At 40.8% G+C, this 15,814-nt stretch overlaps 1 protein-coding gene across 2 annotated transcripts in view; it reads left to right on the forward strand.

Annotated features, from left to right (window-relative positions):
- LOC117347239 (coiled-coil domain-containing protein 17-like) overlaps positions 1-15,814 on the forward strand; it is a 488,260-nt gene that overhangs the window by 381,235 nt on the left and 91,211 nt on the right. For both annotated transcript variants that reach the window (XM_033917895.1, XM_033917903.1), the window contains one exon: positions 14,949-15,161. In XM_033917895.1, coding sequence (XP_033773786.1) covers positions 14,949-15,161 — 213 coding nt within the window. The remainder of the gene's footprint in view (positions 1-14,948; positions 15,162-15,814) is intronic.

The raw sequence follows: 15,814 nt of genomic DNA on the forward strand, positions 1-15,814 counted from the left end.
AAAACTGAAGAATCATCAGGTTGGAATGAAGCTGCTGAGAGATTCTTCAATATCAATATGCATTTGAGATCGGTGTCTACTTTATTAGAACTTGCTGCAAATCATCCTAGCAACTTATAAATTCTTTAAGGCTTATATATGTCTCATTAATTTTTGATGTAATGGGGAGATGGTTGTATTAATTAAATACATCTGCTCATATATTTCAATGAATTGCCAAATATGTAGAAAATGTATTTTATTTTGTTAATATACTCCAGTATTTATTTATTCATTCTTTTGGAATATGTTTATTCAGCTATATATGAAATATTTTAGTTTATAGAGGTTGATTAATTTTAATTTCATGGGGGGGAAAAGGCAAAAAAGGGGGTTGTAGGATATTGAAGTATTCATTTTATGAATTTTAAAAGTTTATTATTTTACAGATTAATTACTTTGACACCCTGGGACATTATATTTATTCCCTGATATATGTTACTAAAATTTCAGTTGTCTGGTTTTATTGCTGTAAGTTTGATTATTAGTTTATTAGAGGATTTTTTTGGTATAATTGTGGGGAATTTAAAGGATATTCATCGGTCATATTATTAAAATGTATGTGTCTGCTTAATTTAAGTAATGAATTTCCATTGGAGACCTTGTGGGATGCCTTTTAAAGCTACCATGAGAAGACAAATAATCTCATATTCGGTTCATATTAGGAAACAACTTATAAAGGAATTTTCTGATCTAGAACAAAATATTAAAGATTTAGAGTTACAATTGGCTTTGAAATGGGAACAATCTATTCTACAGGATCTTTTAAAAGCTAAATATAAATACAATGAAATTTCCTCTCAGTTGGCTAGAAAAGAATTGTTTTCTCAGCAGGCTTTGTATTATGGAAACTCGAATAAGGCGAGAAGAATATTAGCTAATTATCTCAAAGCTAAAAAAAGAAAAGTAAAAATTGTTGCAATTAAAAGATGAAAAGGGCGAGTCACTCTCAAATTGCAATTTTTAAAGTTCTATAAAGCTTTGTATTCTTCTGAGTTTTATTCAAATAAGGAAAATGAGGGTTTAGAATTTTTTTAATTAATTAAGAACATAAGAACTGCCTCTACTGGATCAGACCAGAGGTCCATCGTGCCCAGCAGTCCACTCGCGCGGTGGCCCAAAAGGTCCAGGACCTGTGTAGTAGTCCTCTATCTATACCCCTCTATCCCCTTTTCCTTCAGAAAATTATTCAATTCCTTTTAAACCCTAATACTCTGTCATTCCAGGTGTCCACCACCCGCCGGGTGAAGAAAAACTTCCTAGCATTGGTTTTGAATCTGTCCCCTTTCAGCTTTTCCGAATGCCCTCTCATTCTTGTAGTTTTTGAAAGTTTGAAGAATCTGTCCCTCTCCACTTTCTCTATGCCCTTCATGATCTTGTAAGTCTCTATCATATCCCCTCTAATTCTCCTCTTCTCCAGGGAAAAGAGCCCCAGTTTCTCCAGTTTCTCAGTGTATGAAAGGTTTTCCATACACTTTATCAAACGTATCGCTCTCCTCTGAACCCTCTCAAGTATCGCCATATCCTTCTTAAGGTATGGCGACCAGTATTGGACGCAGTACTCCAGATGTTGACGCACCATTGCCCGATACAACGGCAGGATAACTTCTTTTGTTCTGGTTGTAATACCCTTCTTGATTATACCCAGCATTCTATTCGCTCTCTTAGCGGCCGCTGCGCACTATGCCAATGGCTTCATTGTCTTGTCCACTATTACCCCCAAGTCCCATTCTTGGGTACTCTGTCAATAACATCCCTCCCATCGTATAGCTGTACCTCGGGTTTCTGCTTCCCACATGCAATACTTTACATTTCTCTACATTGAACTTCTTCTGCCATCTCATCGCCCACTCCCCTAGCTTGTTCAGGTCCCTTTGTAATTCTTTGCAGTCTTCCTTAGTCCAAGCAGCACTAAATAGTTTGGTGTCGTCTGCAAATTTTATTATTTTGCACTTTGTCCCTGTTTCAAAGAAGTGCAGTAAGTTTGTTAGGCACGATCTCCCCTTGCAGAAGCCATGTTGGCTTGTGGTAGAAGTTTATTTCTTTCAAAATGCTCATCGATGCTGTCTTTTATCAGCGCTTCCACCATTTTCCCTGGAACCGAGGTCAGACTCACTGGTCTGTAGTTCCCCGGGTCACCTCTCGATCCTTTTTTAAAGATGGGCGGAACATTGGCTTTCTTCCAATCCTCCGGGATCATGCCTGTTTTCAGGGATAGATTGCAAACTTGCTGTAGTAGTTTCCGCTATTTCCTCCTTTAGTTTCTTTCAGAACCCTTGGGTGGATTCCGTCCGGGCCCGGCAATTGTCAGTTTTTAATTTTTTCTAACTGGCCTGCGTACGTCTTCAAGGCTTACTTCCATGGATGTTAGTTTATCTGTTTGGGCTCCTTTGAAGATTTGCTCAGGTTTCCGGTATGTTCGATGTTTCCTCTATGTAATACAGACGAAAAGAAAAATGTTTAGTCTTTCCACCACTTCTTTCTCCTCCTTCACCACTCCCTTCCTGTCTCTGTCATCCAGCGGTTCCAACCTCCTCCCTAGCCGGCCTGTTATCCTTTAACATATCTGAAGAACGGTTTTGAAATTTTGTGCTTCCTTGGCTAGCCTTTCTTCATATTCTCTGTTGGCTTTTCTAACCACACGGTGACATTCTTTTTGATAACTTCATGTGCTCATTTCCGTTCTCTCCTCAGTTATGTCCTTTTTCCATTTTCCTCTGCTTCCATTGTTGTTCGCATATTTGGAGTACTCTCTAATTAATGTACCTTTTGCTCATGTGTGGGTGTGCTCTCTTCTGTACCTGTTTCTTCCTTGTGTGTGTGTGCTCCTTCTGTGCCTGCCTCCCTCTTACCTTTAGTGCCTGCCGCTTCCTTGCCTTGCTGACTTTTGGTTGTGTGTGCTGTCTTAGCTTTACCTTACCTTTCCTGTGTGTATGTGCTCCTTCTGTGTCTGCCCCCCTTACCTTTAGTGCCTGCCCCTTCCTTACATTGCTGGTCTGCCCTGGTGTCCTTGGTGACTTGGCCTTTCTTGAGGCCCTTCGCAAAGGCATTATCGCTAAGGCGAGCACCTTTGCCGCTCGCCTTCGCCATGCGCCAAAAGGCTGCGTGCCGTTGGCTCCTTCCCTTTTAAGGGGGAGCTTCCAAATGCTGGTGATGTCAGAGGGGTGGGCGGAGTTATCTCTCGCCTCTGCCCCTCTCTGTCTCCTGCCTGCCTCGCTCTCTGCTCCTTCTCCCGACTCTCCGCTCCTGTTCAGTCGCCTCCTGACTCTCCTTCTCATGGCCAAGGGACCTAAAATTCCAACATATGAGAGGAAGTCTTGAGGCACCTATATCAATGAAAGAATTACAAACAGCATTGAAGTCCCTTAGAGTTGGATCCATTCCAGGTGGTGATGGTTTCACTGTAGAGTTTTACAAGTCATTCCAAATTACCCTATTACCTCATCTTTTAAATTTATATCAGGCTCAACTAACTAAAGGTTGTATGGCAGAATCTTTAACTATTGTTTTGCCAAAGCCAAATAAAGATCCCATGTTGGTTTCAAATTACAGGCCTATTTCTTTAATAAATATGGATGGAAAACTTATGACTATTACGCTTGGCCAAGGCTCTCCCTTACATTATTGGTATGCATTAAATGGGATTTGTTGCTCAAAGGCATTCTTCTAACAACACTAGATTGGCTTTTCATATGTTGAATTTAACAAAAGCCATAGATGATCCGGCTTTCTCTGTTTCTTTGGATGCAGAGAAGGCCTTTGATCGTGTAGAATGGACCTTTATGTAACAAGCTATGGATTGGTTTGGTATTGGTTCTGGATTTATACAAATGATTCAAACCTTGTATAGCTCCCCCTTTGCCAGATTATATCTTAATAATACTTTTTCAGAGCGCTTTTGTCTGGAGAGGGGAGTTAGACAGGGATGTCCATTATCTCCTCTGCTGTTTGATATTGTTCTGGAACCCTTGTTATTAGCTATTCAACAGGCAGAGGAGATACAGGCTATTCCTTATGCAGGTCGGGAATACAAAGTGTCACACAGCTATCCCCTGCTCTGACCAGCAGGCGACTTAGCTGTGCCGAATCCTGACATGTCGGCATGGCTTCCCCAGGAAAGAGGAAGGCTTTTCAGATAAAACAGACCTAGACACCTGCCTCGTCTGCCAGGCCACACTGCCAAGAAGGAGACACAATTCAGGTCTATTCAAATTCACATACTTAGGCTTTATTGAACAGGGGGTCTGAATACTTTCAGCCACCCTCATGGAATGCAAAAATTAAGCATAAAACAAAAACAGCATATAGTTGTCAGAATGGCTTAAAGTTAAAGTATGGCATACAATTGCAGTTCCCTGGACTGCCTTTGCTTTAAGGATAGTCCTCTTCACCAAGGTTCAAATAAACAGAAATGCCATGAAAATAAACTTCCAAACAATGAAAGCAAACTGCATCACAAAGCAGATAAATGAAGTGGCAAACTTTAGTTCCAGGCTTTTCAGCTAACCTAGCTGGGGGGTAAATTTTCCCAACTTTTATAGGTACCATCAGGCCTATATAATGCGCCAGGGAATGTATTGGATCCTCTCCGAGCTCATGGAGCATCTTCCAGATTGGCTTCATCTAGAATGGAAAATTATGTCTCCTATGAGACTATCTCATGTATTAAGTGTCAGACTACCTAGATATGCTAAGGACAATATTATAATATTGGACACATAGAAAACAACTAAATTTATTGATAAATTAACAGATATTCCTATAATAAAATCTAATTTTCAGTCTTTATGGTTAAACTCCAAGATCCAAGTAAGCAGTGCTGGGCTCTCCCTGAAACCGTCAGCACAATGTGCGGCGGCAGCAAAGAAATCTAATAGAATGTTGGGAATGATAAAGAAGGGAATCACGAATAGGTCGGAGAGGGTCATAATGACGCTTTATAGAGCAATGGTCAGACCCCACTTGGAATACTGCGTCCAGCATTGGTTTCCCACCCTAAAGAAGGATATAAAACTGCTGGAGAGGGTGCAGGGACGAGCAACAAAACTAGTAAAAGGGATGGAGAAACTGGAATACGAGGATCGACTTAAGAGACTGGGATTGTTTTCCCTTGAGAAAAGGAGACTGCGAGGGATATGATCGAGACCTTCAAAATACTGAAAGGAATCGACACAATAGAGCAGAAAAATTGTTTACATTGTCCAACTTGACACGGACAAGAGGACACGGAATGAAGCTAAGGGGGGGACAAGTTCAGGACAAATATCAGGAAGTTCTGCTTTATGCAGAGAGTGGTTGACACCTGGAATGCTCTCCCAGAGGAGGTTATTGCGGAATCGACCGTCCAAGGATTCAAAAGCAAACTAGATGCACATCTCCTTACGAGAGGCATATAAGGATATGGGTGACTAAAAACTACACCTGGCAGGGCCTCCGCGTGTGCAGATTGCCAGACTTGATGGACCGAAGGTCTGATCCGGAGATGGTGCTTCTTATGTTCTCCTAGAAGAATTGGATGCAGGCAGGTATTCGGATATTGGATGATGATCCAACGGAAATCTGCTTGATTTTTCACGGCTGCAACAATCATTTGTCATTTTAAATTCTCAACAATATAGGTGGTTGCAGTTGAAGCAGGCTATTCAGAGTGGGTTCCCTGAATGGAAAAACTTAAAAAATTATTATAGCTTGCAGATCCTTTGCTACCAGACAGATTTAGTAGGACATTAGGCTGCCCAGTGGTACAAAGTAATTTCTGAATTTTTGAATAAGAAGCCAAAAGATAGTCTTAGAGGCATTTGGAGCATCGAGATATACAGAAATATACTGTTTTCTCGTTGGCCATGAATTTGGTCTTGGAGGTTGAAATGGACAATGTCAGCATCTATGAGACAAACTTGTTTATTTTAATACATAGGATTTTTTGGACCCAAGTTCATTTACAAGAATTAGACAGTTCCAGGTCTAATAGATGCTGGCATTGTCATAATGATATAGGGACTTTGGATCATCTGTTATATTATTGTCCTTTGATACTTAGTTTCTGGAAGTCAATTTGGGACAAATTAATCTTATTCTTGATTCAACAATTCCCTTAATCAATGAAGCCATAATTTGTGGTATGCTTTTACACGCAAGTTTAGACACGATCCTGGACGAGAACAATCTACGCGATCCCCACCAACATGGGTTTACCAAGGGTAGGTCCTGCCAATCCAACCTCATCAGCTTCTTTGACTGGGTAACAAGAAAACTGGATCTGGGAGAGTCCCTGGATGTTGTGTATTTGGACTTCAGCAAAGCTTTTGATAGCGTCCCCCACCGCAGGTTATTGAGCAAAATGATGGGATTAGGTGAAATACTAACCGCATGGGTCAACGATTGGCTGAGTGGTAGACTTCAGAGGGTGGTGGTTAATGGTACCCTCTCTAAAACGTCGGAGGTGACCAAGTGGTGTGCCGCAGGGCTCGGTCTTGGGCCCGATTCTTTTCAACTTATTCGTAAGAGGACATGACTCAGGGGCTTCAAGGTAAAATAATTTTATTCGCCGATGATGCCAAACTATGTAACATTGTAAGTAACAGCAATTTGTCCGACAGCATGACGCTAGACCTGATTTTATTGGAACATTGGTCCTTGACCTGGCAGCTTAGCTTCAATGCTAAAAAATGCAAGGTCATGCACCTTGGCAACAATAATCCGTGCAGAACGTACACATTGAATGGAGAAACCTTGGCAAGGACTGCAGCAGAACGAGATTTGGGAGTAATCATTAATGAAGACATGAAAACTGCCAATCAAGTGGAGAAGGCTTCATCCAAGGCTAGGCAAATGCTGGGTTGTATCCGGAGAAGCTTTGTTAGTCAGAAGCCCAATGTCATAATGCTATTGTACAGAACCATGGTGAGGCCTCATCTGGAGTACTGCGTACAATTCTAAAGGCCACATTACAGTAAGGATGTGCTGAGGGTTGAGTCGGTTCAGCGAATGGCCACTAGGATGGTCTCGGGACTCAATGATCTATCGTACGAAGAAAGGCTAAACAAATTGCGGCTATACTCTCTCGAAGAACGTAGGGAGAGGAGAGACATGATTGAGACATTTAAGTATATCACTGGTCGTATTGAGGTAGAAGATGATATTTTCTTTATGAGAGGACCCTCGGCCACAAGAGGGCACCCGCTGAAAATAAAGGATGGAAAGTTTCATGGCGATATCAGAAGTACTTCTTCACCGAAAGAGTGGTTGACAATTGGAATGAGCTTCCAGCACAGGTGATCGAGGCCAATAATGTGCCAGATTTTAAGAACAGATGGGATGCTCATGTCGGATCTCTAAGAGGAAATGGGACATCAGAGTGCGATCTCTCAAAGGGTAGCTAGGAGGGTGGGTGGGTCAATAGAGTGGGCAGACTTGATGGGCCTTGGCCCTTTTCTGCCGTCACTTTTCTATGTTTCTATGTTTCTAAGCCTTCTTTGGATAAATATAAAAGTCGTCTTTTTTTGATCATGACGGAAATAGTTATTCAAATGGTTACACACAATTGGAAGAGCTACAAAAGACTGAATTACACATTTTGGTGGACAAATGTTTGTACCACTTATAAATGAGAGAATGAATGTGGAGTGTTTGGGGTTTAGTAGTACATTTAATAGAGTGTGGAGGCCATTGACTGCATTTGTTGCATCGCAATAATTGTCACTTATATTTTTTGTTGGATTTCCTTACACATCCGGGGGGGTGGGGGGAGGGAAATGTATTTTGATTATTAAAATTTCTTAATTATATTGTAATCACATAATATGTCTTCTTATATTAATAATTGAGAGGAAGGGGGGAGAAAATGATTGTTTTATGTATAAATTGTATATTTAATAGTGCATTTTATGAAATGTTTATGCTCAAGTAATTGTATTGCATTGTCAATGTTTAAAAATCAATAAAGATTTATAATAATAATAATTATTATTATTATTGTACTATATTGTAATGCCATTGTTTCCATTCATTTTTTCATATTGTGACAGGGAAGCTCCTGCCACTGGTTCAAAATCTGCTTTAAACCCTGCCACTAAAGCAAATGTGCCTATTCCTAAGCCAAGGAAGCTGCCTATTAACTCTGTCTGACCAGAGGTTTAACTGGAAAATTAACAGATGGTTTATAAAAGGGATTATAGTGGCTTGGAACAGGTATTCTGTTCTTTCCCATCCCTTCTCTGTTCTGCCCTGCTTGTATGATCTTAGCACTGGGAGCAATCTGACACAGCAAGGGTTAAGGAAAGGGATGGAGCTGACAGGCAGAACGTGGTTAGAGCACAGCAGGATAAATCAAGGCCAGCTGAGAACGCACACAGGCAATCAGGAACCTGGAGGGAAGGATGTTCCACAGCACTGCCATGCTGACAGAACTTTGCTTTCCAAGCAGAGGCTAATTGGAAGGGAAGAGCTCCATGAGCAGGGCTGGCCAAAGCTGTTCCAGAGAATGAGGAGTCTCTTATGGAAGTAGAGAGAGATATCTCTGAGGGGAATGAAATGGACTGCAGCCCAGAAGCCTTAGACTATATGTCTGAATGCAGCATGAGTCAGTAAAATACTGGGGGGGAGGGAATAAAAGTTTGTTCTATAACAATGGTCTAAAGCAGTGGTCTCAAACTCAAACCCTTTGCAGGGCCACATTTTGGATTTGTAGGTACTTGGAGGGTCGCAGAAAAAATAGTTAATGTCTTATTAAAGAAACTAGTCTTTAAGCCGTTACATTAACGGGTGCTAGAATAGATCTGTCTGTCTGTCTTTCTTTCTCTCTTTCTCCTTGGCCGCTCTCTGGCCCCCTGTCTGTCTGTCATTCTTTCTGTCTGTGTTTCTCCTTGGCCCCCTGCCTGTCTTTCTTTCTTTCTCTCTCTGTCTCTCCTTGGCCGCTGTCTGGCTGTCTGTCTCTCTCTCTCTTTTGTCGCTGTCTGTCTCTCTGGCCCCCTGTCTGTTTGTCATTCTTTCAGTCTGTGTCTCTCCCTGGCCCCCTGCCTGCCTGTCTCTCTCTGTTGCGCTATGCCTGCCTGTCTCTCAGTGGCCCCCCTTCTGTTCCTCTCCCCAGAGCAAACCAAGATTGCTGTCTGCCCCAGCACACCCCTCCACACAAAGCAGCCCACTTTCCCTCTCCCCCGCAACTTCCCTGTGCAGCAGTAGCAGCATTTTTTGGCTTCCTTTATACCGGACAGCTCGCAGCACGCGCAGGAGACAAACCGCTGCTGAAACTGCACACCGCAAACAGCCACATGCACCGCATGCCAGGGCCACAGAGGCACACATCACAGAGGCAGGGATCACGTCATTTCAACTGCGCATGTGAAGGTAAGGGTTTTATTATAGAGGATGACAATTTTGCATGAGGTAAAATTCTTTATAGTTTATAAATCTCTCCTTCCCCCTCCCCCCTCCGAAGGCCTGCATGTTCCTCCCTTCTTTGCAGTGTCCTCCAGCTTCCCCCCTGGCCTCCCGGTCTTAGTTTAAGCTAATTACTGCAGCCTGTAGAGAGGATCGCTGGTGCTGTAATGTTCCTTGCAGACTGCCATCGGCCTCCGCAACACATTCCCTCTGCTGCGGTCCTGCCTCTTCTCTGACATCAGGGGCAGGATGCGGCAGAGGGAACGTGCTGCTCAGGACAACGGCAGCCTGCGAGGATCGCTACAGCACCAGCAATTCTCTCTTCAGGCTGCGGTAATTATCTGAAGGTAAGTGCAGGATGCCAGGGGGGAAGCCGTAGGATGCTGCAAAGAGCGGGCAGCACTAGTACAAACCGTGGGCCGTAAAATAGTACCAGACGGGCCGCATGTGGCCCCCAGGCCACGAGTTTGAGACCACTGGTCTAAAGTACTTAAAGAAAGATTTCTGTCCTTATGTGGGACTGTATAATGAATGAGAGTTTGTTGTGTGAATGTGAGGATTGCCTAATAGCAAAAATTAAACCAGAATCCCTGTATGCAAGCAAAGCATAGTGAGTGGGGGATAAGTAATGCTAACTAATCTTAGAAGGAGAAATAAAGCCCGGAGTGGATTCAGTGACTTGACATTTCACATCCCTGATAGTGGGAACTTATTGGGAAGGGAATCTTAGACCATTAAAACAAGGGTGGATGGTTCCCAGCCCATTGCCCAGAAATAAGAAGGGTCAGTGAGGGTATTTATAATTCAGATAGTCAGGTGGGGAGAACTTCCTGAAGAAACATAGTGGGCTCAATACAAAATTGTGCCAAGCCTAAAAAGAGTGGAGCTAAACTCTTGTGTATAAGTGCTTGAAACCCGAATGCTGCCCAGAACTGTGCAAAGCATGGCAGCAGAACTGTGAGAAAGAAACCCTGTTTAAAAAAGGGAATGTTTTGGGTTTTTTCCTTTCCTGATTGAAGCAAGGACTTCCTGGAAAAAAAAAAAAGAACTTTTGTTTGTGATAAGTTTCCTTTCAAGTATCATCAGCCAGTGTGGCTGTATTAGAACCAGTGCAAGGTGAACTGGATAATAAAACTTGGAACTGTGAATTATTGGAATAAAACTTGGAACTGTGGAGAGGTTGTTTTTCCCCGCTGTGCTCAATCCAAAGAGCGCTAATACTTGTGCCTGGGGTGGGAGCCGGGTTGCCAGCTTTAGGCTTATCCCTGGCTCCATCACAATATATACACACACAATATAATCCTATTAACAATACATAATGGTTAACCACAAAATTAAACTACACTGTATGCTTCTCAACATTCATTTCTACCAGAATAACTGGCTTTGGTCACAAATGCAGAACACAGATAACCCCTATGCAAACACAGGACCACAAACTAACTCCCCCCCTCCTCTTTTTATTTTTTTTACAAAACCGATGAATAACTGTAAACAATATTGGCAAGCTTTAATAATGATAGCACCTATAAAAGACATGTGAGAAAACAATCGACAATAAAAAGAGGGGGAGGAGAGGACCCATTAAAGCAGTGTGGGGTGAGCTGGAAAAAGCATCAAAAGTGTCACTCTGAGAATGATCACTATAGATATGGTGAAAGAGAATCAGAAAGAAAGTAGACTAGACTGAGGATACCAGAAATATTGAGCACCATGAACACTGCAACAAATACCTGCCTAGATAATTAAAGCACAAATAGTCAATCGATAAATGTATAAACAGTTATTCATAGGGTTTTTATATTCCAAAACTGTTATTTCTCTTGCAAAACTGAAATTTTTATCTGCATAATCTTATATGACATTTCACTATATATGTTTAATTTGTGCATTTTTTAATGTTATTATTCATAGTTTTATGCATCGTTTTCTCAATGCTTTACATCATGTATGAATTTCATATCATGTATGTATTTTAACATTCTGTCTGTTTTTGCATATGACTATGTTCATTATTTATATGCTATTCTATATTACTGTTCTTACTGCCAGCGTTCTTGGCTACCACAGCGTTCTCTTGGAATCGTGATTGCACTTTCGAGATTGCATTAGGCAGCAGGCACCCTTAGCGTGTTTTTTCTGCAAATTAACTCAGTTTGGCTTATTTTGTCATTTGGCGCCATCTACTGGGAAACATTTACACCCCTGAGGAAGGCCCTTGTGGCTGAAACACGAACCATATATGCTCTACTTTACATGCCCGTCACAATTTGTTTTATTTAAATGTGTACTTGTGTGCATTTTAACAGATATTCTACATTGTAAATAAACGTGTTTGTCCACACAGTGGTCTGATCAGTGTCCTTTCCCCACTTCCTTGTCTTGACTGTATTAATTATAACCAGACCCTACACAGTCCATTCCTATGGCAGGTAGGACAATCTTAGTGACATAGACCACCCCACAGCGTTTCATTGTACCTGAACAAATTGTACATGTCATCGCTTAACGAGTTAAAAAGGAGCCCCGTCATATGTTACATTCTCATTCAGATCGATACGCCTGCCATTGCTTCTACACAATGCAGTTCTCGCTAAATGTAAGTACCTTTAAGCCCGCTTATTTTTCATTCTGTAGTTGCTTAGTAGTGTTTTCTTTCTCATTTTTACATTGCTCATTAACGTCAATACTAGGTTTATTGGAGGCGATTTATGAGCTATTAAATCATTGTGTTTTGCCTTACTGTCTTCAGGTTCCATGGTTTTGTGTTTTTTTTCAGTACAAAGATGATAAGTTAGTTCACAGATCAATGTAGTCATGTCTCTCACTCTTAACACAATATTTTAATTACATTGTCATACAGGACTCCCCACTGCTTTCAAAATTATTCACCGGGTTTCACACGAGCCAGTTCATTGTGATCCAAGCATGAACATTTCTTAAAGCAAATTTTTATCATTTATTCATTATTATTGGGTTTTATTATTATTACTACTCAGGAAGCACCATTGGCGCCATCATCTTACCGATGGCATAGTGCATGGGTGAGGTTTTTCACGGCACTGGTGGTAGTGGTGACCTATTTCTAAAGAATATATGCACTTCTGATTAATGACATTGTGCTACTGTGTAGCATTTTATACTTTAACTCAAAGTTCCATATGTAGGCGTGTATTTGTCCTCAGGTTTACACAGCCATTGATGCTTCTTATTCTAACAAAAGTTTATACAAAGGTCAGTGCAACTCAAAAGCCTTAGGTTTGGAATGTATGTCTTGACACAGCAATATTTTGAACCTTTCCAATCACAATACATGAACTTTTTCTGATAATTTTTTCATACATATTCAGTATGTGCCCAAAAATAGTTGATTCATACATTATATGCTTTCCCTTATTTTCAAGGACCCCTGAGGAAGGCGAATCATTGACGAAACACGACTCGCGTAGGGTCTGGCCTTCTGCCATAGCATCTAATATATTTTGTGATCATTACATTCTTTGCTATTTATTATTGTACTGTTTGTATCTTATGATTTTTTTGTATTGAAAGATGTTTGTGTAATAAACTGTTTTATACCTACTTCCCAGGAACTGATTCTACATCTTTATCCATTATAGGAGCATAAAATGTGTCATTTTATTTAATATTAGCTCCTTTTTGTAGTTCTTGAAAAGCTACTTTAGTAGCATAAAGTATTATTTTCATTTTGATTACCCTTAGAATTTATAAAGGATAGAGACCGCAGTGGCTTATTAGCTATTGTCTCCTCAGATTCATACCATGCAGGAGATAACAATGAGTGATCTTGAATTAGCTATCTAGATCTTTGCATAAGAATGAAAGCCAAGTGGTATTCATAGAAGCTAGGAAACTTAACTCCACCACTAACTTTATCAGTTTTCAATTTTCTTAAACTTATTTTTGGAATTTTATTATTTCACAAAAACTTTGCCAGTAATGTTTCAAACTTATTATATATTGACTTATCCAAGAATTTAGGCAACATACTAAGGAGCTCATAATTGAAACAGAAATACATCTAAAAACTCGCCCAAGTCGGCACTTGGACAATCAAAAAGACAGGTTGTCCAAATGCTGATAATCAAAACGGCTTTTTAGACATATCCAGAGACTTTTTAGGCCTCTGCATCCCGCTGTGTGCCCAGAACAGAAAGGGGCGTTTTTGGAGGCATGATTAGGGTGGGATGCGGGCCAACCTAAACTTAGTAGCAGGGATAATCGGAAGTTTGACGAGACTGCTTAGACGGAACTTATACATTGTGATTTAGGCGATCTAAAAACAGGTATAAGTGCCCAAATGGTATCCAAAGTGACCAAAGAACCACTGCAGGGACAAAGTAAAGACCCGCACACACTCCCCCCATGTTCACTGACCCCCCTCACACCACCATAAAGTTCAGAATAAAAATGTACATGCCTGCCTCTGAAACATCAGCCCCTGGCATAGGAAAGCCTAGTAAAGCTGCACAGAGGTAGCTTAAGTAGTCTGGGGGATAGGCTAGTGAACTATAGAGAGGAGGACCCAGGCCCATAAGCAACTCTAATCACTATTTATGGTGAAAAATGTGAGGCCACCAAAATCCTACTCTCCTGCCATATAGGTGTCACTTGCAGCCATAAGGGCTACTGGGGTTGTAGACAGGTGGGTATAGTAGGTTTTGGGGGGCTCACCATGACCTATAAGGGAGTTCTGGAGAGATGTTAATGTGACACCCTTTCTGTGATATTCACAGCAGTGCCCTGTAAGATGTCCCATTGCTCTCTTGCCATGTCTGGGTGGCCAGTCCATCACTTTGCTGGCCCATCCCATGTCTAAAAGGTCTTGTTTTGGACGTTTTAGACTTGGATGAATATTTGGTCAAGAATGTGGTCTATAAAGATAGACGTACTGGCGGTCTGGATGATCAAATGCCTGGACATACAAAGAGATGATTTTTCAAAAAAAATCTTTTGGACGGTACTTGTCGAGGATGGACCTTTTATAGCTGCCGACTTTGCGCAACTAGCGCCCTATGCTCAAATTGGACTTAGACATTTCTATTGATTATGGCCCTCTAAGTGTATAATTAATTACCGGCATTATCATCATCTTAATTGTAACTCGATAGTCCCACAATGACCAACATGAGTGGTGACCAGCATGTCGTCATCTTATTTATACACTCACACAAGTGAATAATGTTATAATCAGCTGTTTCTTCCACAGTCAGGCCAAAGTAAATGCCCAGATATTTTAACTTGCATATTTAAAGAGGGTGACATTTATTCTGGGGCAGTCCATCTGATAACTTATCTCAACACCTTAACAGCATTTTCTCTCCTTGTTCTCTCACATCTTTTATTCAGTACACAAATACTGTGATAGTGTGGTGCTGAAACCAGAAACATACTGGGCTAGTAAGTTTTCTGAAAGGATCTGTACACGTGATTTTGTAAAAGCTTGTTTTTTTGTGACTAAATTACCATTTTACCTGCATCATTGACAAGTTTTCCCTTTGCCTTCACAGTTCTGGCTTTGTAGTGTTTTTTGATTTCCTGTTCGGTCTGGACCCTTCTTTTCAAGTATGTCGTATGGTAGTGGGTCTCTATAATAATGGGCAAGAGATAGGACATCCTTTTTCCCTTCCAGCTGCTTACTGTGAAATCAACAGCGTGTCTACATTCCCTGAAAATAAGAGACGAAACATGGCCATTCTGGCCACCAAACAAGCTATAACCAGGTATGTGTTTTAAATTAAAAACAAATAGGATGATTCCCCTTTAACAGAGAATGATGCTCTATGATTAAGGCATTTGTGAAGAATGTTAAAATTAAAATATTTGTACCTGAGAATTTTAGTGAAATTCATTATTTATTTTATTTGTAATAATATTCATTAGAGTTTCAAATACAAATAAAAGAACAAATAACATTACAAATAAATTAATAAAATGACTTACAATAGCATAATAAAAATTATCAATGAAAACAAATATTCCCAACTCCCCCTCCTCTTTCTCCCCACCCCAGAGCTAAAATCACAACATGTTATTTAAAATACTACTACTACGAGTTTTGTGGTGTTAGGATATCTAAATAAGGCTCCCAAATAGTAAGTAACTGGCGACCTTTTCTATTATCCCAGTCTAACATTTGCATACTTTCCATTGTCAAAAGTATAGCTTGCCAGGCCTATGCTTCCAGACAGATTTGCTAGGGCATCAAGCCGCCAAGTGGTATAAATTAATATCTGAATATTTGAACAAACATATGGAGCATTGAGATAAAGCAACAGATTTCTGCTACTCAATGGCCACGGATTTGTACAGCGTCAGCATCTGTAAGACAAACTTGTTTTTTTTCTGTTACATAGTTTTTTGGACCCCAGTTCAG

Source organism: Geotrypetes seraphini, chromosome 1 (assembly GCF_902459505.1).
Source record: "Geotrypetes seraphini chromosome 1, aGeoSer1.1, whole genome shotgun sequence".
Lineage (NCBI taxonomy): Eukaryota > Metazoa > Chordata > Amphibia > Gymnophiona > Dermophiidae > Geotrypetes > Geotrypetes seraphini.